Below are 23088 nucleotides of genomic sequence, written 5' to 3' on the forward strand. Positions count from 1 at the left end.
TGGGTACCTGGATTGAACCCCCAGCAGGCTGCGCCCTGCATCTCTCCTCGTGCGCACTCCTGCCCACCCAGCTCCAGGGCTGCATGGATGCCCCCAGCGAGACCTCCCCATGCACTTTAGCTTCCTCACAGGGATACCGCCCAGTGGGATACCAGAGCGATTGAGACATGGAGAACACAGCAGGGTCTTGCCTCTTGGTAATTAAGATATTCTATATAATTTCATTTATTACAAGGTAGATATTGGGGAACAGGTGTTGAAAGGGAAACTGACCATAGCATCTGGCCTGGGAGCAGCCCCATCCTGGAACAGGCAGCGATCCATTCCCATGATCTGCAGGGATGCAAGTAAACAACCACTGGTTTGTCTCGCCACCATCATCGCCACTCCAGGGGCTGCAGCAGCTCCCTCGGCACTGTCGGGGCAGGCAGGCTCACCCAGCACCGGCCATCTACCCCTCCGCTCCCTCCTTGCTATCTAATAATCACACTTGTGTGAAGCTGTTGCCGTACATAAGGAAAAGAGAAAACATCCTTGGAGAGCCTAACAATCAGACAATTTTTAAGATCATGGAGCATTAAACCATTCCCAATAGGGTTTACTAATCAAACAGCCAAATCCTTCATAACCAACCAATCCCTACAGAGCAATTAAATCCTTCCCCTTTAAAACACTTGGCACGCCGTCTGGGGAGAAAAAGAAAAATTTGCAAAATTCATTTGATAAATTAACCAGGGAAAAGAAAGAAGTGAATCAAGCTTTGTTCTTTTCATTTTTTTTAATTATGGAATTCACAATGCCTGAATAATGTTTAATAAGAACTATGAAAATTCCTAACAGTATTACAACACAACACAAAAGAATTAACCTGGTTACCGTGAAAAATTGCATATTTAATTAAGAACAGAGAGTTCAAAACTATCCAGAGATTTCAAAAGTACCGTTGCCTAAGGGGCTAAATTACACGCTCGCAGTGCTGCTAACAGGGCTGGAGCGCGCAATCATTACCCAAGTGTCCCCATTAAGTGACAATGGGCAGATGACATCAAATTCATTTCAAAAGCAACAGGAATTGAAGCATTCGCTTGGGTAGTGGAAGGGAAAGCAACTATCCTGCTGGTATAAACCAGACCCCTTGTTGATAAAGGCAATAATTAAAGAATAATGTTAATTAGCTGCTTTTATTTGAAAGAAAAGTGCATTGACAGGAGACACTACCTCTGCAGCATGCGCCAAGTGGAGAACGGAGCAGGCAAAGCTGCTGGCCCTGGATAGCTGCCGCCATCCTGGATGCTGGAACAGGTACTGGAGCCGTGCCCTGGGCTGGGTCCCACCGGCCCCAGGCCCCCGCTGGCCCGCGCCAGCCCTCAGCTCTGCCAGGGCTGGGGCTGGGGGCGTTAGGAGGTGGTTGGGATCAGCAGAGTGCAGCCCATCACCAGTGCCAGAGGGAAGGAACCAGAGCGGCACGGCCAGGGCATCCCGCTCCAGTGCGATGAATGTGCCATGAGCAAATGCTCACATGGGAGAGACCCCACGGAGGAGCCTCCGCTGGCAACTCGGGTGCTGAAGTCAGGCCCCAAAGGTGGTGCCAAGGGGACCTCATAGGACCCAGCACAATTCTCTGCCCCAGCAGGGAGGGTGGTAAGCCGCTGTCCTTGGGGGTACAGGGAGCTGCAGTGTGGGGGTCCCCAAGAGCCTTCCTCCTGGAGGGCACTGTCCTCCCCATCACCCTGTCCCAGCCGCCACACACTGCCACATCACATATGGGCATGACGGTGGGGATTTTAGCAAGGCTGCTCCCTCAAACTGTGTTGCCGCAGGGGGAGAGCGCACCGCTCCCCCCTCCACCGAGAAGCCAGGGGGACGAGAGGGGTAATAATTATCCAGCTCCCACGGATGAAGCAATGTTTGCAAACCGCTCCGAGAGCCGCAGACGAAGGCAGCTCTCCCCGTCGGCATGATTAATAAAGAATAAATGTCCTCTGCAGCCAGGCTAAAGCAATAACACACCGTCTCCGGCGCCGATGAGCGGCTGTGCTTACACCGCACATTACAAGACCCACTGCCAGCATCAGGTAATACTTTATTATGTTATCCCGAAGGAAGAAAACAAAGGATGCCCAAGGTCCTGACTTCGGTGTAAAACTGCAGAAGCGTTACCAAAGGCAACGGTAGCATGCTCAGAGCGGCTGACGCACAGCACAGCTCCCACCAGAGGAATATTTACACGGGGTTCAAATTGGTTATTTACTTTTTTAGAAATCTGTGTTGCAGAAGAACTAGCTAGCACGCACATGCCAAGCAATTAATATTAAAACAGCCACGCGTTAGCGGCGAGTCGCTTAAACTGCAGCTAAATCAATACTCTGGGGTCCTGTTGCAGCTTTGGGGAAATCATTAAGTGCTACACCAAAGTAGTCAAAAAAATAATTACACAGCAAGGCCGTATAAAAAAAAAAAGCACTGAAACCATTTTGGAAGGAGTTGTTGGCATGTTCAGCTGCATGAAATCGCAAAGCTCAACTTAAAAGAAAAAACACCAATGGTAGTGACACTGCAAAGCAGCTCTTTGGCAGACACAGCCAAAATAAATCATATTAAATACACAGATGAAGTTGAAGCAGCCCGTCATCACACACTGTCCTTCTGACAGGGTTCCTGCCTGCAAGCCCAGGGTGAGCAGTTATTGCCCCCCTTGTCCGGGGCTCCCCCACCACCCCAAACCCAAGCCGGGATGCGGCAGTGCTGGCCTGGGAAGGGGCGGATGCTGCTGCGCCCTGCTCATTAACAAGCACTGCGGTAAATAACAAGCACTTCAGCTTTCCAGGCTATCTAAGCCTTTTGGTTAGATTTTACTGATGACCCCCTGTGGCTGGCATCTTGCTGGCTTCAAGAGCTAGTTCCTCATTGCGCTGATACATGCTGGACCTCTTTGCAAAGATGCCCGCTGAGATCCTGTGCGTGGGCAACTGAAACTGCGCATGGGCAACCAAAACTGTGGACGGGGTTGCGTGCAAGGGCCCTTTTCTCTGCAGGAGACGATGGACAAATGCACAGCCACGTACCCAGGGCATGGGCACAACCACCACAATGCTGCCAGGCCCCTTTTTGGGACAATTTGCTCCGAAATGCTGGTTTGGAAGAATACTCCATCCCTTGTACCTCAAGGAAACTGAGGCACAAAACCATTGCCTAAGGAAGTAAGTGGGTGCTGGGACAGAGTCTGACTCAGCGCCAGAGGCATTTTACTCCATCCCAAATTGCAGAGATTTCTCAGCCTGCGATGGGGAAGGGAACACAATCCCGTTATTTGACAGTGGGCTGGGAACAGGAATCCTGAGCTTTAACTCTCCATCAGAAAAACCCAATGCTCAAACTCAGCCCCATCCTCCCCACCTGCTGAGCTGCAAGATGCTGGGGCAAGATGTCCACAAACCCTACCCCCGCCCCCCCACCCCACCCCGAGCCCCCATCTCACTGCTAAAGCCAAGCCAGGAGAGAGGGATCTTAGCAAGGCAGAGCTCCCAAGCAAGCCAGACCCAGCACAGGGCTGAATCCTCCTTCCCAGCTTTTGCTGCCTCGGCAAGACACACCAAAAGCTGCAGGAAAATGCGCACCACAAAAAAAAAAAAAAAAGGTAATTAAAAGAAACTCAGTCATAGATCCTAATGCAACATGCACAAGAAAGTGTTACGAAGGGGAAAACTTTTTAATAAAGTCTGCAAGTATATATTCCTCCTTTATCAACCTCAAGATTTATTGACCCAAGAAGCCATATTGACTGAATAAATCTTGATAATGACCCCAGCAGAAGTCAATACCTGCTTATTATCTCCCAAGTTGGGGAATTACATCTTTTGTTAATAGGAGCGGATGGTACAAAATGTTCTGAGAAACTTCACGCTGCCTTTTTGGGGGGAATGGATGCCTCTAAAGTGCCTTTTCCAATCTGAGAGGGAATCTGCTACACCATTAATACAGGGAGTGAGCAGCAGTGTGGTTTTTATCTTGAGGTCTGGCAACGAGGAGCACACACTGTCACTTTTGAACCCTGAATTAATTTCATTTCAAGGCAGGCTGTTGTAGGAGCAGGATGCTGCAGCTCTCCATCACCCTCCATCCCTGCAAACAATGGCCCTGCATTTTCAATTTGCCATGTTGTGTTGGCAGATCCCAGGATAATTCCCTGAAATTCAAGACGTGGGAATTCCCACAGCCGGGGATGTACGGCACTGTGATTGCACCAGCACCCAAGGGAGGAGGGCAGCAGCGTCACTGTCATCCCACAGGACACACAGCCACCCCTGGGAAGCCAAATACACTGCTTTTCTCCAATCATCAAAAATAGGAGGGAAAAATCAGGGAGCAGACGGGCCACTCCAGCCCCCAAATCCATAGAAAAGCAAAACCTTCTGCATTTAAAGATGGTGCTTCTTTTGCCAACAGTTAACTTTCTGTTCAGCAGAGGAAACAGTAGCTATGGGACTGGCACGCACAACAATTATGCCTGCATTTTTATTTGAAGTCTCTGCAGACAGCAAGAAAAATTAACTGAAGGGAGCAGCTCCTGTGCCAACATATGGAGGGAGATGAATAGCGAGTTCTGCATGCTCCACTGAGGTTATCTAGTTAAGCAAGTACCTCCTAAAGGACTCACAGGCTGGGAGTGTACCGTTTGCTTAATCTGGTCATAAATAATAATTCGGATCACCAAACATTTTAACATTCAGCTCCACCTGCAACAAAAAAGCCCTGCCAAACTCGCTGCCTGTGAGGCAGCAGCAGATGACGATGCAGCCTGGGGACCCCAATGAAATGGCTCCCCTCTTGCCATCAAGCCATACAGGGCATCAATGCAAGATGCTCCTCCACGGCCCATGCTGGCCCAAGTTGGGGACAGCAGGCAGGTGCCTCCACCCCATGAACCCCCCTCCATGGTGTCCCCCATTTTGGTGGGCACAGCAACCCCAAGCATTCTGCTCTCTGTCCCCATGCCCATCTCCAGGCTGGATAACCCACCAGGGGGTGGCAGGGCTGATATCCTTCCCCCTGATCCCACAAAATCAAATTATATTTCCATCCCTGTCCCCTATTCACCTCTTGGTCACAATCCCCATTTCCCCCACACACCCCCAAGGCCACAGAGACAATCCACTAAACTGGATCAGGAGGCCAGCGCGTACATCTCTAATGGGCTGCAGCACGCACACAATTAATTAATGGATTTATTAATTAGAGAAGAAGTCACTCTTCGGGCTGGAATTGGGGTCACCAGTTTCTAAAGTGAGAGCTGCGGAGCTAAAGATAAACTCTCATTTTCTGCAGCTCTCTTCTTGTCTGGCAGCATCTCAATTATTCAGCCACGGGGGGGGGGGGGGGAACCCACCACGTTCTGCTTCAGGAACTTCACGGTCCAACTTTCTGCTGATGCACAAAACAAACCCAACACCTGGTGAGACCAGGAACATGGCCTGTCTCATTCTTCCCTTCACATATAAATGGGAAATATTAGAAATATCAATTATTTGCTTCTAATGAAGAATCTGGGGGAGAAGAATGGGATGCAGGATGGATGCTGCACCTCAGCCTGTCCGAAGGAGGGAGCTGCTGTGGAGGTGTGGAGGAAGGGGACACCACAAAGTGGTCAGTGATGGTGACATCCAGAGACACACAAGGCCCCCAGTCGCCAAGGTTTTAACGGGCCATGATGGAGCACCAGCTACGCTTTGGTAGTCAGTTCAGCTGAACCTCCTTGGTGGCACATGGAAGGGACAAGCATTTATAGCTGCCATAGCCCTAGATCTGTAAGGAAATAGGGCACCTGGTGAAGGAAAGAAACGTCACTTGTGTCCCTGCCAAGAGACAGTCCACAAAGCACAGCCGCAATAGAAGACAGCGGAGAACCCACATGAAGAGCACAATCATGAACATCCTGGTCATTGGGAACCTCTCAAGAGGAGCACACAACTATCAGACAACAGATAAGCCAATCACGAGACAGACATCTGCAGAGAACCAGGCTTCATCAGTGCCACTGCTCCTAAATTCATACTGTTTACCCGGGACGCTGTAAACAGCCCGCACTCCCCCACACCACAACGCACAGCTGGAGCCACTGGAAAGCACAAACCATGTTCACAAGCCCACAGTGCTCCCCAGCCAGCCTGAGCGTGGGCTGCACTTCCTTAAACCCTGAGATTATAACTTGGAAAGACAAATTCCTTCCAAGACGGGGGTACCTAGAGCCCCCTTGGGCTCCCCCCCTTGGGCACAGCAACCATAGGCTCCATCCCACCCTCCACCTCTGCAAAGCAGGGGTGGGAACGACAGTGTTGGGTGCTGGAGGGAACTGGAAGGTACCACCACTCTCTCCATAAGAGTCCTAAAAAACACATGGGACCTGGGGAATTTGCAGAGGTGAGGTTCCCCCTGTTCACAGCCCCAAAAGCACCTTGGCCTCCCCCACGAGGTTATCCTGCCCACAGGCTACTCCACAAGAGTGCAGTTAAGTTTATTAGTCCAAGCTCCAGGAATTAAGCTTCAGCCAAGAGGACTGATAGCTTATTTACTGCTGTCGTCTATATAAAGAAGAATTTTGACACATTGTTAAATGATAGCACATTTAGATAAGTCAAGCTGTCATATCATTTAATGGATGTCTAAACTCCCTCTGTAGCTGATATGCAAAATTTATGCACTTCAGAATATCATAAGGTTATAATATTTTAATCACATCCACAGTTTTTTTTTTTTCTCCCCTAAACTTTGAGCAGCAAAAACATTCCATCAACCACACGGCGCTCTGAGGCTCCCGGCACACCGCCATCCGGCAGAGCCGCCGCCAAAGTTTCTGCCCAACTCCGCTCCGGCACGCGGAGAGCATTTGCATTACGGGGAAATAAGATGAAGAGCATTTTATTTGATGAACCAAACACTGGAGCTGTATAGCCAGAGCTCATCTGCATAATGAGATGTGAAGACATTTATAAAAGATGGCTATAATCGGTCTCTCTCCCCTCACTCGCGGCTGTATTTATTATCCCAAATCAGCAGCTCAACTCTTCCCATTTTTTGCCGTTTTAACACAGAACGGGTTAGATTAAAACGGCATCCGGCACACAGAGCGTGTAATCCATACAACGCTTACCAGAACATAATAAACTGAGAAGAAATTAAAACACAAAAAACCCATAAAGGTATGAGTCCTGCTATGAGATTTATACACAAGAAAGCTGTAAAAAAATACTGCATTAGTAATGTACACAATAAACCAATCTCATAACCCAGTGAAATATGTCTGGTATTATCTTTGATAGAATTTTATCTCTTCTCATTTCCGAGACTATTTGCTGTAAAAAGGCTCAACGCTGTTTCGATCAAAGTGCTGCCGAGTAGCACATTATCTACATGTTTTACATATGCCCACCATTCATCAGGGTTGCTCAAACTCTGCCGTTCCTGGCCAGCCCCAGGCCAGCAGAGCTGCTCAGACACATGCATTAAAAAAGAAGAAAAAAAAAAAAAAAGGAAAAAGCTCTTGGAAGAATAATATATGGATTGTTTCCCTTCTTTCTTTTTGTTTATTTATTTTTTTTTTTTTAAAGTAGAGGGCATTAGGCCAAGCTGGCACAAGGTCACCTTTCCCACCGTGATCCTGGCAAGGCAGCAGAATTGCTGCCTGGACAGAAGTCAATCCCCACTGCTCCCTCTCCAGCTCCGTACCCAGCCACGGCCACCCGGTCAAGCAGAACAGCAGGGAAGGAGAGCTGCCCACCTCCCAGCCCACCTCTCCCTCCGGCAAAGTCCCCCCCCAACAAACCCATGGAAGAAGTAGCTGCCAATATTTTTCTTTAAATAAAGGTCTGCGTGCACCCAGGAAAAGTCATTAGCATGATGTACCGAGGAATGCTTTTGTATCCGAAGCGCTTAGACCCGTAATCCCTTTCCGACCACAACGCCATAAATGAGCAGTCATGGCAAGCCGACCGGCCGCGGTACCTGCATTACTTTTAGGGTTGCGTATCACAGATGTAGCACATAATCTGCTTAAAAGCCAAAATGTATTAAATGCTGGAACTGTTGATACAGTACCGAAGCCCCATAAATCGCATTTCAATTTGTTTACTCCCCTATGAAGCATGCTGCATTTTAAACTCCATAATATCCTAAAGGGATAAACCCCTTTAATATCCATGTAAATGAGCGTTTCGGCTTTTGTAGTAGATCCAGGTTGGGTTTCATCCCATTATGTTGGGAGAGCTATTGTTTTAATTATCCGCCTCCCCGCTACATAGGTGCCTATTTAAGGTCACAAACTGTCAGCATCCCCTGACAAACCTTCCCTCGTACACATTAACAAAGGACTTACCGTTAATTTGACAGACCGAGGGCACTACGGCGGGATACGGCATCCGTGACCTGCCCAGAGCCACAAAGGATCTCTCTCCCGCCGCATCCATCACAAGTCCCGAGCGGCGGCACCCAGCCCTCGCCCGAGCCGGCTCGCAGGACCCCAGCCGGCCGCCTTCCCTGACATTCAGGGCTGACCGAGCCCCGGCACCGCAAACCCCCGGCCCTGAATAACAATGGGAGCGCGGCGGGGCTCCGGGCAGCCCCGCTCCGCCATCCCCGGGGCTACCGCGCATCCATCGGCTCCATACAGCGCCTCTGCCCGCCCGGCGCCCGGCTCCCGAGACGAGCGGGGGATGCGGCGACAGAGCCGCTACCGGGGGCGGGGGGGGACACCGCACACGCGACACCGGGGACACTTTGCAGCCCGCGGGCACCTGCGGCTCCGCTCCGCGGGCGGGAACCGCAAGAAACTTGGCGGAGCGGCACGGGGGGCCGCGCTCCCCGCAACTTCATCCCGCGCAACTTCCCTCCTCTCCCTCCCTCCCTCCCCCCCTCCCCTGCCGCCGGGGCGGAGCGGCGGCCGCCCCCCGGCCCCGCTGTCACCTCGGGGGCGGCGGGGCGGGGGCCGGGGCGGCGCGGCTCCATTGCCGCTAGCGCTGCTCCATGCTCCCGGGCGGCGCCGAACAAAGAGCGGCGGCGGCGGGGATCAATTTCTGATACCTATCGATGGGGAAGGGCGGGCGGAGGGAGGGAGGGAGCGGGGGTGGGGGAGAGAGGGAGGGCTGGGGGCGGCCGCCCGGGTCCCCCCCCCCCCCCCCTCCTCCGCCCGCCGCCAGCCCCGCGGCCGCCGCCGCCACCAACCTGGAGCCGGCGGCGGACATCAAACCTCGTCCGGTATCGAAACATCGATCCCACGTCGGCGGCCATCTTGGGGGAGACCGGCGGCGCGGAGGGGCGCGGAGCGGCGCGGAGGGGGAGACCGCCCGCCTCCACCGCCGGGGGCGGCCCCGCCGCCGCCTCGCCCCGCCCGCGCTCCGCGGGGAGGGGGCGGCCCCCGTGCCCCCCGCCGCCGGGTCCGCCCGCGGGCATCGGCCCCACGCGGGCCGTGGGACCCCCCCCGGGCCGTGGGACCCCCCCCTCGCAGGCCGCCGCCGGGGAAGGGGCGCTGAGCCGCGGCACAACTGATTTTTTTCTTTTTTTTTTAAATCAATGTTTTAAGAACACCAGCCGTGTCGGGAAGGTGGAAAATGGGCATCTGGAAGCTGCCGGTTAAACTTTTTCAGGTTTTTTCTTTTTTCGTGACACATCCAGCACCTTTGACTCTGGTGGGACTCACCACAGCAAACATGCTCACAGCACACCACAGCCAGAGAAATCCCCAAATTCAGACTGGTTTAGGACCCTATTTTTAAATTACTTAATGCATTTGGTCACTGAAGAATTCATACAACTTGGAGGTATGGGGCACAGCTGGAAGCGCTTGGGCGGTAACAAAGCCTGTGCAGAAATACTCCCCTTTGCTTTCCTACCAAAAAAAAAAAAAAAGCTTTACGACTTCTGCCTCAGATTATCCCATATTCTATCGTACCAACCACACCAACATTCAAAGGTCTTCGAGCATTAATTTCCTTTCCCCGGGGAAAGCGACAACCTCCCAGCAGAGCCATGCCACGTTTGCACAGGAGGGACCCCAACACTGCTGGCCATGACTTGCTTTGGAACATAGAAAGGCTGATCTGCCCTTCCAGGTACATTTTGCAGGTGGTTATTTGCAGACCAAGCAAGTGTAGCATTTTAATATTCCTGCTAAGGAACAGGTAACTCCCCAAGCTGTCCTGCAGACACGTGCACACCTCTGTACATGGAAGAGCCTGGGGCTCCTGCAGGGCTGTGACACAAACCCACATCCCAGCTCCCCTCCCCAAGGCCCAGCGTGGGGTGAGAGGGCATTACTGAAGCATCGCCCTGGGCTCACAAGCCATGGGTGCTGCTTTGCCTCTGAAACTGCAGAGAGGACAAGGGCGACAGGCAGCAGTCACCTCATTCACCAGCACGCTGGTCCCCCCCCATCTTACCTGTCACCATTTGCCGCTGCAGAGACCCCTGTGCTCAGACAGGCTGGGGGGAGATGGTCAGCTGTCCCAGCAGCCTCTGCTGCCCACCTGCACGGATACCAGCAAGCCCAGGACAAGTGCTCCTGCAGCTGTCACTCGTAGTCCTTCACTGTCCCAGCCCCAAAGCTCTCAGCTCCTCTCACTGCAGCAGATCTTGCAGCATTGGAGCCTGGCTCTGCACGTGGGTGAGGGAGGAAGCAGCCCCTTGGTCATCCTGCAGCTTGGCCCCACCTGGCAGCCCAGGTACTGTCCTGCTGCCTTTACATGCATTTTGCAGGACTCTTGAGATTCCACTAAAAAGCAACAGTTTGAGTTCAGAAGACACCAAAGAAAAGGAATTTCCTTCAAACTGCACCCTGCTCTGCAGGCGCTTCTGACTGTCACAGGGATAGGTTTGCTGCTCCTCTTCTTGCTCTCTGAAGTTCACCTGAGCCAGGCAAACTGTCCAAAAGGATAAGGCAGACACCCAAAGTGGTCTTGGCACCACACTGTAGCATAACAGCTAGGAAATTATCTCGTCCTTCTCATCTCTTCCACTCAGGGAAACTCTTGCTGCTCACAATCCCACAACTGCAAAATGCCTCAGGCAGAAGAACAACTGAACAGAAAATCAAAGTTCAAAGAAAGGATTTGCAAAAGCCAAGGCAGTTTGTCCTAGAGAGAGCCTGGATGCTCCTGCGGGCCCTGCTCCAGCCTCTTCCCCACCTTTAGAGCCGGCTGGAGAAAGGGACTCCTGCAGCAGACCCACCTCATAGGGCTGTAACAAAAGCATCTGCCTGGAACTGGTGAACCCTAGATGCAATTGCAAACATTGACCTGAAATCTCAACCCTATTATCATCAACAGCAAATGCTGTGGATAGTCTGAGACATCAACCATCAGATGCTGCTGCACCTACTCAGATACACCCAAGTTTACTCTGGGAACCGAAGCACTATAAGTAGATCCTCTCTTTACCCCACAACCTCCAAAATCAAAGAGCTCAAACCACTGGGAGGCACTGAGATTTGTAGTGAGATTGGGGCTGCTGGAGGTACCAGACAGGTGCTTCTCCTTGTGCTTAATGAGGCTGTAATTATCCAGGGGTGAGAGCACAGGCTGTGCAAGGGGGGATCTCCCCATGGGAATTCATTTCCATCCCCCTCTCAGGGCCGTGCACAGGTGGATGTTTGTTTACAGGATGGGTCAATAAACCCAGGTGGGGTGAGAGTTGGTTCCTGTTGTTCAATACCAAGGTGTCCTTTCTGTGCCAGCAGTGGGGATGGCTCAGTCTGTTCATGATCAAGATGTTCCAGGCATGTGCTGTTGGACACCATCAGAGATGGGTACCAGCAAGGGGGCCTTCTTCCTGCACCCACAAAGCTGATGTCATAAATCACTGCCCCGCTCTGCCGCTGAGGGAACAGAAGAGCCTGCTCATAAATCAGAAATAAAACTAACTTGGCATCTTTGGTGAGCAAATTAAATTGTGGGCTTTGGAGGAATGTTTCTGTTTGGCCAAATCATTAATAAATCAATAGGAGCTGTAAGGAAGAGGAAAGGGGCTGCACCCAGTGCCACACAGAAGGATGGAGAGCTGCAGGGTGACACGCTCTGTCCCTGCTCTTCCTGCATCCCCTTGGGCACTGTCCCACTGGCCCTGGGGCGCCCTGGGGAGAGCAAGGGGAGCCCAGCCCTGCCACCTCCCCACCCGCGGCTCACCCACCCCGGGGAGCGCTGCAAGGTGCAGGTTAATAAATCAGTTTGTCTCCAGAACGGTTTGCTTTGTGCACCTGACAATAGCTCTTTGTAAATGGCAGCCCCTTGCCTCCTCTTCTGAAAGGCTTTTAATTAAAATATGGAAGGGGCTTTTCTGTGTACTTAAAAAAAAATATTGTTAGATTTCAGCACACTCCCATTTCAGGCGTTAATTTATTCTCGCCTTCCTGCCATTTGTGATCCACACGATAAGTCCTTTGTGCGGTGATCCGGCCCCATTAGGCGGCTGAGGCGCGGTGTTGGCAGCGAGAGCTCGCTCGCTCGGCTGCCTCGTCCCGGGGACGGGCAGGGGGATGCCCGGAGCAGCACCGAGGGACAGCAGTGCCATCGGGGTGAGCGGGGACGAGCCAGGCCTTGGGGCTGGCCAGGAGTTTGGGCCCAGCTTCAGCGCTGGGCGCAGGGCAGAAGGACCCTGGTGGAGACCCCGAGAGCCGCTCCGGAGCTCTGTCCCCACCCGCGCAGGGGAAGGCAGCGCAGCCCTGCCGGCTGTCACCAAGCGGAGCTGGGTCCTGGCGTCCGGGAAACCCTGGCAGGGGTCCCGCCGCCCCCGCCGTGCCCCCCCGCTGCAGGGTCTCTGCCTCCTCCGGCGGGAGAGGCCAGGGCCATCCCAGCGACCCCTGGCTCTGCCTGGTCTTCCGCCGGCCCCGGGAAGCGGGAGCCACCCCCGCGGCGGGGTACGGGGCCGTTCCAGCCTTCTTCCCATATTCTCACAAATGATTTAAAGTGTTTGACGGGGTGGAAGCCCATTCCCGCAGGTGATGGAGCTTCACGGCCATCGCCCCTCTCCCTCCTGGCCCTCTCCCCCCGCCCCCCACCGCCGCTCTCCCCGCGGCCCGCCGGGGACCGGGCAGCGCCCGCGCCGCGCCCGCTACAACGGCGCCACCTGGCGGCCGCCGCGGTAACTGCAGCGCGTCCCCCCGGGCCGGGGCGCGGGCGCCCGGCGGGACACGGGGGAGGCACTGGGGGGGGGGGCTGGGGGCGGCACGGGTGGTCACCGCAGGGGAACACCCCGAGGGGGACGCTAAGGGACATAGGGGTGTACGTGGGGGGCACGGGAGTGAAGGCTGAGACACCGGTGGGGGGGCGGGGGCACAGCACCCCTCCATCTGCCTTCGGTGCCCGCCGCGGCTCCCGCAGGGCATGCACTGAGCTGTGCCCGGTCTCAGCCCGCCGTGCCCCCTGGGTGTCCCAGGACGCGTGGGGAGGGTACCCAGGCCCTCCACTGGCCACATTTCTGCCAAGGCTACTCATTTCCAAGCACATTCCCCCTACAATTAGCACATGCTTTTTAATTAATTTTCCTCCTTTATTGTTTCGCCCAAATTATCTCAACTATGGCGCCATTCGGCGTGCGCACAGCAGATAATGCTGCTATTTATGGCTTTCCCCTGTCAATGCTGCCGCTCGGGAGGCCAGGATGGCTGCCTTCTCCTGGGGCCACATCCTGTGCACAGTGCAGGACACATCCCTGGGACAGGCCAGCAGCTCAGGAATGGGGATATCGTCCATTCTCATCCCCATCACCTGCCCCATCCTCAGGCCAGCCAGCTGCCAGCTCTGCTGCGCGGGCAGTGGCTCTTCCCCAGACCCATGAGCTGGGGAAATCCTCCTGGCCATTATTGCTCTAATATATCCTTCTGAGTGAAAATGGAGCAGAATCAGGCAAAGCTGATAAATTAAGTCTGTCTGGAATAAGCTGTTAAACATTGAAACCTTCTGATCACCAAGGGGAGATGGCTAAAACACTTTGAAAGCTCCTGAAGATGCTGCCAGCAGAAAGGGGAGGTGAGGGGAGCGTGATGAGCAAGGACAAGCCCAAGGAAAGGGAAGGGTGCCCCCAGACCCCCATGCAGCGGCAACCAAGGTGCAGGCATGTGGCCAGGGGCCCAGAGGCCATCCATGGCAGAGGAGATGGGCTTCAGCCACCAGCCAACACCAGAACACGCAGGCTGCCCCCACAGCCCTCCTCAGCAGGAGCACCAGGGACAGGGTGGCCATCACTGCCAGCTTCAAACTGCAGCTCTGAGCTGCACAGCAATCCATCTTTCTACCTTTAATAAGCTTTCTCCCTTTAAAAATAATCATTACCAATAAACAAATATACCAGCCAGTGTATATAAGCTTCAAATTAAGTAGCTACATGTATTTGTTATACTTGATATAGCCTTGTTAACTGGAAATTCCTAGGTTTGGAATATGTATTGATTTCAGCAAACATATATTATTTTACTGTAAGTACCAACAGCCATTGTAGTTAATATACAACAGTTTAATTTAAAATGCATTAGTTTAATAAAAATGCATAAAATAGAAGAGAATTACATTAGCTTCAATAAAAAATTCAATTTCATAAATATTATCCAGTGTTAAAATGCATTGATTTCCCAGGAAAATGTATTGGTCAAAGGTAATTTACATTGGTTTGAATGGGAATGTACCGGCATGTATACATATGTATTAGTTTAGTCAAATGTATCTGATTGCAGAAAAAAATATTGGTTGGAGCAAAAGATATTCATAAGGAAACCGCAACGGCGTGGCAAGTGGCTGCATGGGCTGGCTCTGGAGCATTCCTGGCACGCCAATGCAGCCATGCTCAGGCAGCCCTGGGGCCAGGACACCCCCAAACTGGCTCTGTCAATGTCCAGACCTGGGGCTACCTGTGGGCACGATGCTGCCGGGCTCCCTGGGACGAAGGGAGCCTGTTATCGGCCGCGGGCAGGACTTGGCTCGGGCACAGGCACGCGTCTCGCTCAGGCAGAGCACGTGCCTTGAAAAGAGCAGGGGTTAATCAAATCCTTTTGACTCCATTTTTTATCGAGCTCAAGAGGGGCTGTCCTATTAATTAGAAAGGCTTTTTCATGTAAAACACAGGCTCTTTTGCAGATAAGAAGGGACGATGCTTGATTTTGCCATGGCACAGATACGTGTGTTATTCCCTGACATCCATTCACAGACTGCAGCCACTTCCCAACAGCTCTTTTGTTCGCTACAGAGCTCTACAGGCATATATGTACATACATATATATTTAAAGCACTCATTCTTTCTTGGATGCCAGTAAGTCCCCCAATATCCACATCAGGAGAAGGAAAACATGTGCATGGTGCTGCCTCCATCCCCAGGCTGGACCACGGTCCTCACCAAGGGGGCAGGATCCGGCCTGAGCAGCACAGAGGATCACATCTGACAGTGAGAAGCGAGCAGCGGAGCAGATGCACCGTCTTACAAATTGAGGCAGAAACACAGGCAGCCATCTGCACCCCATCCCCAGCCAGGATTTCTGTGCTGTGCTCAGCACAGCCAGCCACTGGAAGCCCCCAGCCATCATCTCACCCCTCAACCACAATGTGAGCAACACCAGGGAGAGACCGAGGTCTGATCTCTTCCAGGCTGTGCAGGCAGAAAAGGTGCTTTCCACACCCACCCCCCCCCCAAAAAAAAATATTCTGGGAAATCTCCACAGCTCCAGGGCTGCCTCCCATGCCACCAGCCGTGCCCCAGCATGGACACAGAGCCAGGGACAGGCTGCACCCAGGCAGTGCCGGCGGCTCCACGGCCGACCAGTCCCGTTAAACTGCTACACATCACTTCCCTGATGCTTATGGATTTTTCCTTAATGCCACAAATTAAGGTAATTGGGCTCGGCTGGCTGATGAATCCAGCTGAACTTGGCAGGAGGAGGGAGTGTCCACGCTGACATTGATCCCACTCATCCCCAGCTGTGCCACACAGCTGGTCCTTACCCCAGCTCTGCCCCTTGGCTCTCTTGCCTGCCCTTTTGCTCAGACAGACCCCAAAACCCATCCTGAAATCCCTTCCCTCAGCTGAAGCTTCACCCAGACAAGGCAGTCATTCCTGGATCAGGACTCTTCTCCTCTCAGGGCACTTTTCCCTACACATTTCCCTGCTGTCTACTTAAATCCTCCCCATAATACCATCCTCGCTGGCTTGGCAGTGGCAGTCAGGCATCAAGGTGCAACTGAGCAGCAAGTGCCAGGGATTAAACACAATGTTTGTGTCCTCTGGGGAAAGGAGGGCAGCATCTGGGCAGAGCCCAGAGCTCCAGAGATCCCATTTCACACTGCCTTTTGTTCCCAACTCTCTCACAGCTCTCCCCACTCACCCACCAGCCTCCTCAGCACACGGAGGGGATGATGCCAGGCAGCAGTGCAGGCACCAAGGCCGCAGCCCTCTGCACCCCAGCCCCCTGCACCCCAGCCCCCTGCACCCCAGCCCCCTGCACCCCAGCCCCCTGGTCAGGGCCATGCCAGGCACAGCCGCCTGGGGGGCTGTGGCGGTAGCTGACAGGCATCTTTGGGCTGCCAGCACCATTCCCACCCCAGCACGCCAGGGCAAAGCAAGAGGGAGGGGGGATAAAATTAACAGACCAAAAATACTGAAGACAAAAGAGCACCACCAAACGGCCTGGGCCCGATGGCCAGTAGTTCTGTTCCGCAAGGACAGCAGACCCCGGCAGAGGTTTTGCAGGATTGTTGCCTGCCTGCCCACAGGTTCAGTGGCTCCTGCTGCAGAAATGCAGCCTCTGGTCAGTGCGGCCATGTCATGCCCGGGCTGGTGAGCTGTGGCAGCTGGGTGATGTGAGCGCCAGTGCTCCTGGGTGCTGCAGAATGTGGCCCCACGCTGGCTTCCAGAGCCTGGGATGGGGAGAGTTAATTGTGTGGGTCTCACTGGGACCAGGACGAAGCAAGTGTTTGGCTTAACTGGGCGACAGGTGCCTTGGTGGGGGGTGACACATGAGAGAGGAGCCCTGCATGCCTGCCCAGCTTTGTGGGAGCTCAGCATCCGCCTCCGGCCTCATCCCGGCACGCTTAGATGGGGCACTGCATCTGAGCTGGCACTGCAGCAGGGACAGTCCCCTTTGGCCAGAGACTGGGTGGCCAGACAGCTGCTTCTGCTCTTTGAGCATCACAAGCGATGGGAACCCATTGCACCCAGGACAGCGGGACTCCCCCACCTCCAGCAGCGAAGCAGCGCCCAGCTTTGCCGTGCCAATGCTGCGATGGGGCATCAAGGCTCACAAAGATGCCTGGGAGGACCAAGGTGAAACAACCACAACCCAAGGCTCAGGGGACTATAGCCGGGGGTCCCCCCAGGTCAAGTCCTCCCTGCATGTCCCAGTGGAAGGGAAAAGCCTGGCCCCAGCCCGAGTGACAAACACAGGTGGGATTGCCCCTGTGCAGTCCCTGCTGCGGGTCAGCATCTCCAGTGTGGGAGCTGTGGGGCCGCCTGGCACTTCATTAACCTTGAAACCCTCTCTGGCTCACATGTCACGTCAGCCAGTGACAACGACAGGCTGCTATTCCAGATTAGAGAGAGTGGGACAGAAAAAGTCAGAGACAAGAGGATTGGGGGTGGCTAACTTACCTATTACAGCCAAAAGTGGGCATGGGGTTATTTTTAACCCGGAGTGGGATGTATTTATTGTTTCAGCCCAGGGGAAGCGAGGGACTGCCTCCGAGACGCCTCTTGCAGCAACGTCAGCAGCTGTACAAAGCCATGGTGAGTACCGAGAGCCTGAAGCTCCAGCGGGAAGAAGAAAACTCCGTTAGCTTTTTCACCAGGATAGCTTTAATCAGCAGGGAGTGATGGAGGTGACAGGGATCTGATGTCCAAGGGCCCCTCCTGCCCTGGAAAGGGGGTGAGCAAGCCAGGGAGCTTCTGGCTCCATTGGCAGCATCCACAGGGAACTGAGAGGTGTCCCCCACACTAGCAAAGCTTTCCAACTGGGGCAGACCTCTCTGGCATCCAAATGCCATCCTTCTGCTTTCCCTTCCTCCACGCAGCCAGGGGAAGGGCAGTTGTGTCCCCCAAAACCCTCCTGAAACAAGGCACAATGGGCAGGGTGGGATGGTGAGCAGCTCTGTCCTCTGCTCCTGTTTATAAGACATATCAAGTCATTTCTGGTTATTTCAAGCCTCTGTGCAGGAGGAGAGAGATTTTTTTAATAAGCAAACATTTTAATGAGTGCTTTGTTCTTAGCAAGAGGCACAGCAGGGTAAGGAATCACCTAACAACTATAGCCCTTGCATGCAACCTCAGCAGCATGCTCCCAAACCTAGGTTTCCACCCAGGGAGATCTCACCCCAGTGCCGATCCTTTTACCTCCATAGCCTTTAGTGGGGAAGAGATTTCCCAACTCATCTTTCCTCAGAACTATTTGGCTAAATTCATCAGGAAAGCAAAGATGGAGCTGTAACTTCAGCAGGAATCTTAATGCCCCGCAGTATCTCGGGGGGTCACATGTGACCAGAGCTGCTGAGCACTGCATGGGGAAACCACCAAGCACCCAAGTGCAGTGGCAGCACCAGCCCAGTGCTTCCATGAAGGACTCGTGACTAAGAATAGGGTAGTTTCATGCTTTTATTCCATACCACAAAAAGCCGGTGAGTTAGTGATACATACCTGAACCCCTGCAGGCACCCAAGAAAGCCAAGAAGAGGATTGAAGGTGCTAATTCCAATGTCTTCTCCATGTTTGAGCAGGCCCAGATCCAGGAATTCAAAGAGGTAGGTGGGTTTGGTAGAAATGACTGAAGGTCCTTGATGCAATGTGACCTTCAGCTTTTTCCTAAGTGCTTTCAGATTAGAGACAGCTGGTTTGCGACAAAAGGCAGCATGCCTGGTTTTGAGTGGTTTTATTTTAAAAGTGTGAATAACAACCTGGTGACTTTGTTAAATACAACATCGCCTCAAAGCTTCCTAAGAGCCCATGCCCTGCAGAGGAGACAGCAGCATCCAGGAGAGCAGGATCACAACCTCCCAGCCAGCTCCCACCTGCTGTGCCAGGAGCTCTTCCTGACTTACCCCCTGCACAGCTGTCCCATGATCCAGTGTAGATCCCAGTTACAGGGATAACTGGTCCCTGTTGGGGGAGCTGATGGCTCAGGCTGTCCTCCCCAGTTGGTCTCAGCCCAGGGTGAGAGGGCTTTGGCTAAGGAGAGGGTCTGTATGGCATTACAGTTTGGGCTGCCATAGGAAGCCAACACCCCACATCGCCCAAGGGTGCAAGGGCCAGGATTGCTGCTGGGTTAAAATGATGGTTATTGCTCCCTCGCTGGGTGAGGACCCCTAGAGCCCCATCCTGTGCAGGGTTTGAAGTGCTCTGTTCCCATGAAACTCCATGGGAGGAGGAGAAGAGTACCTTTGCCTCTGCAAAGGCCAAAGCCTTTGCAAAGGCCAACATCTCTCCCTGTGCAACCTGCCCTCCTCCTGTGTTTCCAGGCATTCACCATCATGGATCAAAACCGGGACGGCTTCATTGACAAGGCAGATCTGAGAGACACGTTTGCTGCACTCGGTGAGCCCCCTTTTAGAACTCTCCCCTCCAGTTTTGATGACATTAGACATATTAAGTGAGAAACCAATTGTCAGCCCCCACTTAACCAAGCCCCACTGGTTAACTGTATCTCCTGTTTTGCTGAAAACCTCTTGATCTGAAACCACTTCTGTTAGCCAGTGAGATCCCACATGGGGTGACTTAGAGCAGCTCCCACAGCAGCGGGTGTTTAATCCCATAGGTACTGGAGAAGAGCTGGCTCCTGAATTATACACAGCCAAATGCTCCCTGCCTTCCTGCGTGCTAAGAAGCACCTGGCTGTGCCCATCCCACAGCATCCCTGGGTGTATGGGCATTAGGGGGATTTATGGGATTTGTGGGAAGCTTTGAAGTTGTGAGCTTGGCTCTTTCATCACAGAGGCCAGCACAAACCAGGGGTGGGTCCAGGGAGTCCCAAAGACAACTCAACCTCAGGTAAAATGATGTAGGCTTTCAAACCTGTTCACATCTGACACCGGGGGCCAGAGGCAACTACAGTGCTGATGGTTTTGACCCAAAACGTCTTCCAAGGAGGGCTGAAGCAGGCTGACGCATGGGGCAGTGTGGCAAGGGAAGGAAGCAGCACAGCTCAGTCCTTTGCAGCCCTCTCTTCTGTGATCCTGGAACCTGAAAATCCAGAGCTGGAGATGTCCAGCCCACCCATCCTCTGCCAGTACATGAATTTCCCTTCCTCACTTCTGCCACTGCCGCTTCTTTTGGAAGTGGCTCCTGAGGGCTGTACGGTTCCCTTGGATGGAGGAAAAACATCCAGGGCAAGGCTCCTGTGGTGTGTCCTTTAGCTCCCAGCACATAGAGCAGAGCCCAGAGGTCTGCATATATTTGCAGCCGGACAGGGACATGCATGTCTCTTCTCCCAGGTCACCAGCGATAGAACGAGATGAAATGGTTTCAAGCTGCATCAGGGGAGGTTTCGATTGGATATTAGGAAAAAATTCTTTACTGAGAGAGTGGTCAGACATTGGAACAGGGCGCCCAGAGTGGTGGTAGAGTTGCCATCCCTGGAGGTATTTAAAATACATGTAGATGTGGCACTTCAGGGCACGGTTTAGGAGACACGGTACTGTTGGGTTGATGGTTGGACTTGATGATCCTAGAGGTCCTTTCCAACCTTAATGATTCTATGATTCTATGATAATTCACTCAGCAATGTTTTATCCTAGGGCGCCTGAATGTGAAAAATGAGGAGATTGATGAGATGATAAAGGAGGCGCCCGGCCCAATCAACTTCACCGTGTTCCTCACCATGTTCGGGGAGAAACTCAAGGGTGAGAGGGCATCCAGGGACCTGGGGCGGGGGGCTTGGTGGGCACCCACATTACCACTCTTATCTTGTCACACTTGGGGAAGCCACCCAACTCCCAGGGCCTCCATCACCCTTCCAGGTGAGACCCGTCAGAGGCTCCTCGGAGGCCTCAGGTGGGAGCTGCTAAAGGAAAGGCAGGTGGCACCGGCTGCCATACTGCAGCTTGCAGAGCCTGGGAAGTGGGTCAGAGCAAAGACGCCTCCCACACCACAGTCAAGAGGTGACACCTGGGGACAACCAGGGGTTACCAGTGAAATGATGTCCCTCACCCATCCCTCCTGCATCCCTTAGTGCCACCTTCTCCCAGTGGAGGCACAGGAACCCCGCCAAAGACAGAGGCTTTGGTAGGACCATCACTGGCAACAACTCCTCTCCCCAAGACCTCCAGTCCTCATCTTCCAAATCCTGGACTTGGCTGTTCTCCCTGCCTCCGCGTCCTGAGACACCACAGATAGGACAAACTCAGCGTCATGTACCCTGAGGAACTCTCCCCAGGGAGGACCCTGTGCCCCAAAACTCATGCTGACTTGCAACACCAACAGTCCCAAAGGCAGGGCTGGGGCTCCCTGTCCAGAGACCTGGATGTCATCCTATGTCTCTCCAACCTGTTGGGGGCTATGAGCAGGTCTTTGTGCCTCAGTTTCCCCAGCCATTAAAAAAACCCAACAGGTTGTGATGCTGCTGTCCCCATAGAAAGAGGGGACAGGAGATCTTGCAGCACCTCTGAGCCTGCTGACACCAATGGTGGTACCAATGCCCACCCTGGCAAGGGCATTGGCTACAGTGTGACTTTGACCCAGCAGCCCTGTCAGGCTGCACCATCCTGTATCACTTAGGCAACCCAAGGCATGCAGCCTCCCCACAGAGCTCCAGGAAGCTATGAGGCCCCAAGGGCCTGTGCCTGGAGCTCTATAAATACACCCAAAAGATTAGATAGACACCAGATGCCAGGGTGGTGACAACAGAGCTTGCTTTGTCGGCACACCACAACCCTATGTCTACTCCTCTATGAGCCACCGCCAGCGCTCGAGACCCCAGCTGGTGTGTGAGGGCTATGGGGTCAGCATTCCTGCAGGGACCCCACTTCCCAGCCTGCCCCCCATCTTCCCCCTGAAGGCTGGGGGAAGCAGGAGGCTGCAGCTGGCTTCCTCCTCTGCTGCCTCCAATAGCCGTGGCCATGTCACCCACAGGTGCTGACCCGGAGGAGACGATCCTGAATGCATTCAAGGTGTTTGATCCAGAGGGAAAAGGCCTGAAATCTGCCTAGTGAGTGCAGGGGTGCCCAGGGGGGACGACAGGTGTCCCCACTGAGGCCCCTCCAGTGCTCACTGCGCTCTCTTGTTTGCAGCATCAAAGAAATGCTCATGACACAGGGTGAGAGGTTTTCCCAGGAAGAGGTACGAGCTCTTTCCCACCCTCTGCCAGCCTCCCATGCCCTCCATCCCTACAGAACCCCAGCCTTCCTCCCAGCCACAAACCCCTTCTGTGCCACCTTTTTACCGTGGCTCTTTCCCGGCAGGTCGATCAGATGTTCGCAGCCTTCCCTCCAGACATATCTGGCAACCTGGATTACAAAAACCTTGTCCATGTCATTACACATGGTGAAGAGAAGGACTAGCCCACTCTCAGCACTGGGGCTGGCACTGCAAGATTGCCTCTCTTTAGGCTGGATGGGGAGGTCCCTTTACCTCTGCCACTGGGGAACACATGAAAGGCATCCACATTAAACTGCTTTTTGGTGAGAGAAAATCCAGCTGCTGGTGTGAGTGGTGCTTGGGCTTGCGTGGTACATCTGTGTGGTGCATCTGTGCCCAGCCAGAGTCCCCAAACATGTCCCAGATCCCTCTGCCCCCAGCCTCCTGGCAGTACTGTACATCACCGTCATGTGCCTTCAGGTCCCTCTGCTCTGCCATTTCCCAGCCTGGCCCAGCTCCCAGCCCCAAACAGCCCATTTCACATTGGGCTGTGGCTAGCAGCCATCTGGTCCCACCATCCCAGGTCCAGCATGGGCTTGGCTTTATTTTAGGCAGCAGAGAGCTGCCTGCTTCTCCCAGCCTAGCAGGGAACACTCAGCAAGAACACCCATCCCCCCTGCATCCCCCCAGGCCCTCCCCAGGCCCCTTGGACAGGCACAGTGCAAGACCAGGACCATGGTCCCCATCTCTCTAGCCATCACACAGTGCTTGGCCGTGGGAAGTGTGTTG

The 23088-nt window shown here is 53.6% G+C and overlaps 2 protein-coding genes across 9 annotated transcripts in view; one reads left to right on the forward strand and one right to left on the reverse strand.

Annotated features, from left to right (window-relative positions):
• CUX2 (cut like homeobox 2) overlaps positions 1-10172 on the reverse strand; it is a 68543-nt gene extending 58371 nt beyond the window's left edge. For 3 of the 8 annotated variants that reach the window (XM_064466059.1, XM_064466066.1, XM_064466064.1), the window contains exon 1: positions 9214-10172. In XM_064466059.1, coding sequence (XP_064322129.1) covers positions 9214-9441 — 228 coding nt within the window. In that variant the 5' untranslated portion in view covers positions 9442-10172. Of the gene's footprint in view, positions 1-8368; positions 8853-9213 lie in introns of those variants that run through there. The other 5 variants (XM_064466063.1, XM_064466061.1, XM_064466060.1 and 2 more) reach the window with 3 other exon arrangements.
• Positions 10173-17616: 7444 nt separating this feature from the next.
• On the forward strand, positions 17617-22637 carry MYL2 (myosin light chain 2). The gene is made up of 7 exons (XM_009505644.2): positions 17617-17745; positions 18663-18752; positions 19467-19542; positions 20742-20846; positions 22075-22150; positions 22233-22281; positions 22404-22637. Exons 1-7 carry the CDS (start codon positions 17632-17634, stop codon positions 22500-22502), a joined length of 609 nt encoding a protein of 202 aa, XP_009503939.2. The 5' UTR covers positions 17617-17631; the 3' UTR covers positions 22503-22637.
• The last annotated feature ends 451 nt before the right edge of the window (positions 22638-23088 follow it).

Source organism: Phalacrocorax carbo, chromosome 15 (assembly GCF_963921805.1).
Source record: "Phalacrocorax carbo chromosome 15, bPhaCar2.1, whole genome shotgun sequence".
Lineage (NCBI taxonomy): Eukaryota > Metazoa > Chordata > Aves > Suliformes > Phalacrocoracidae > Phalacrocorax > Phalacrocorax carbo.

Excerpts from the sequence above, each read along its gene's own strand:
- MYL2 (XM_009505644.2), top strand. The coding sequence starts at position 17,632 with ATGGGGTTATTTTTAACCCGGAGTGGGATGTATTTATTGTTTCAGCCC. Across the intron at positions 20,847-22,074 it reads GTTCGGGGAGAAACTCAAGG|GTGCTGACCCGGAGGAGACG; the intron begins GTGAGAGGGCAT and ends TGTCACCCACAG. Across the intron at positions 22,151-22,232 it reads AAAGGCCTGAAATCTGCCTA|CATCAAAGAAATGCTCATGA; the intron begins GTGAGTGCAGGG and ends TCTTGTTTGCAG.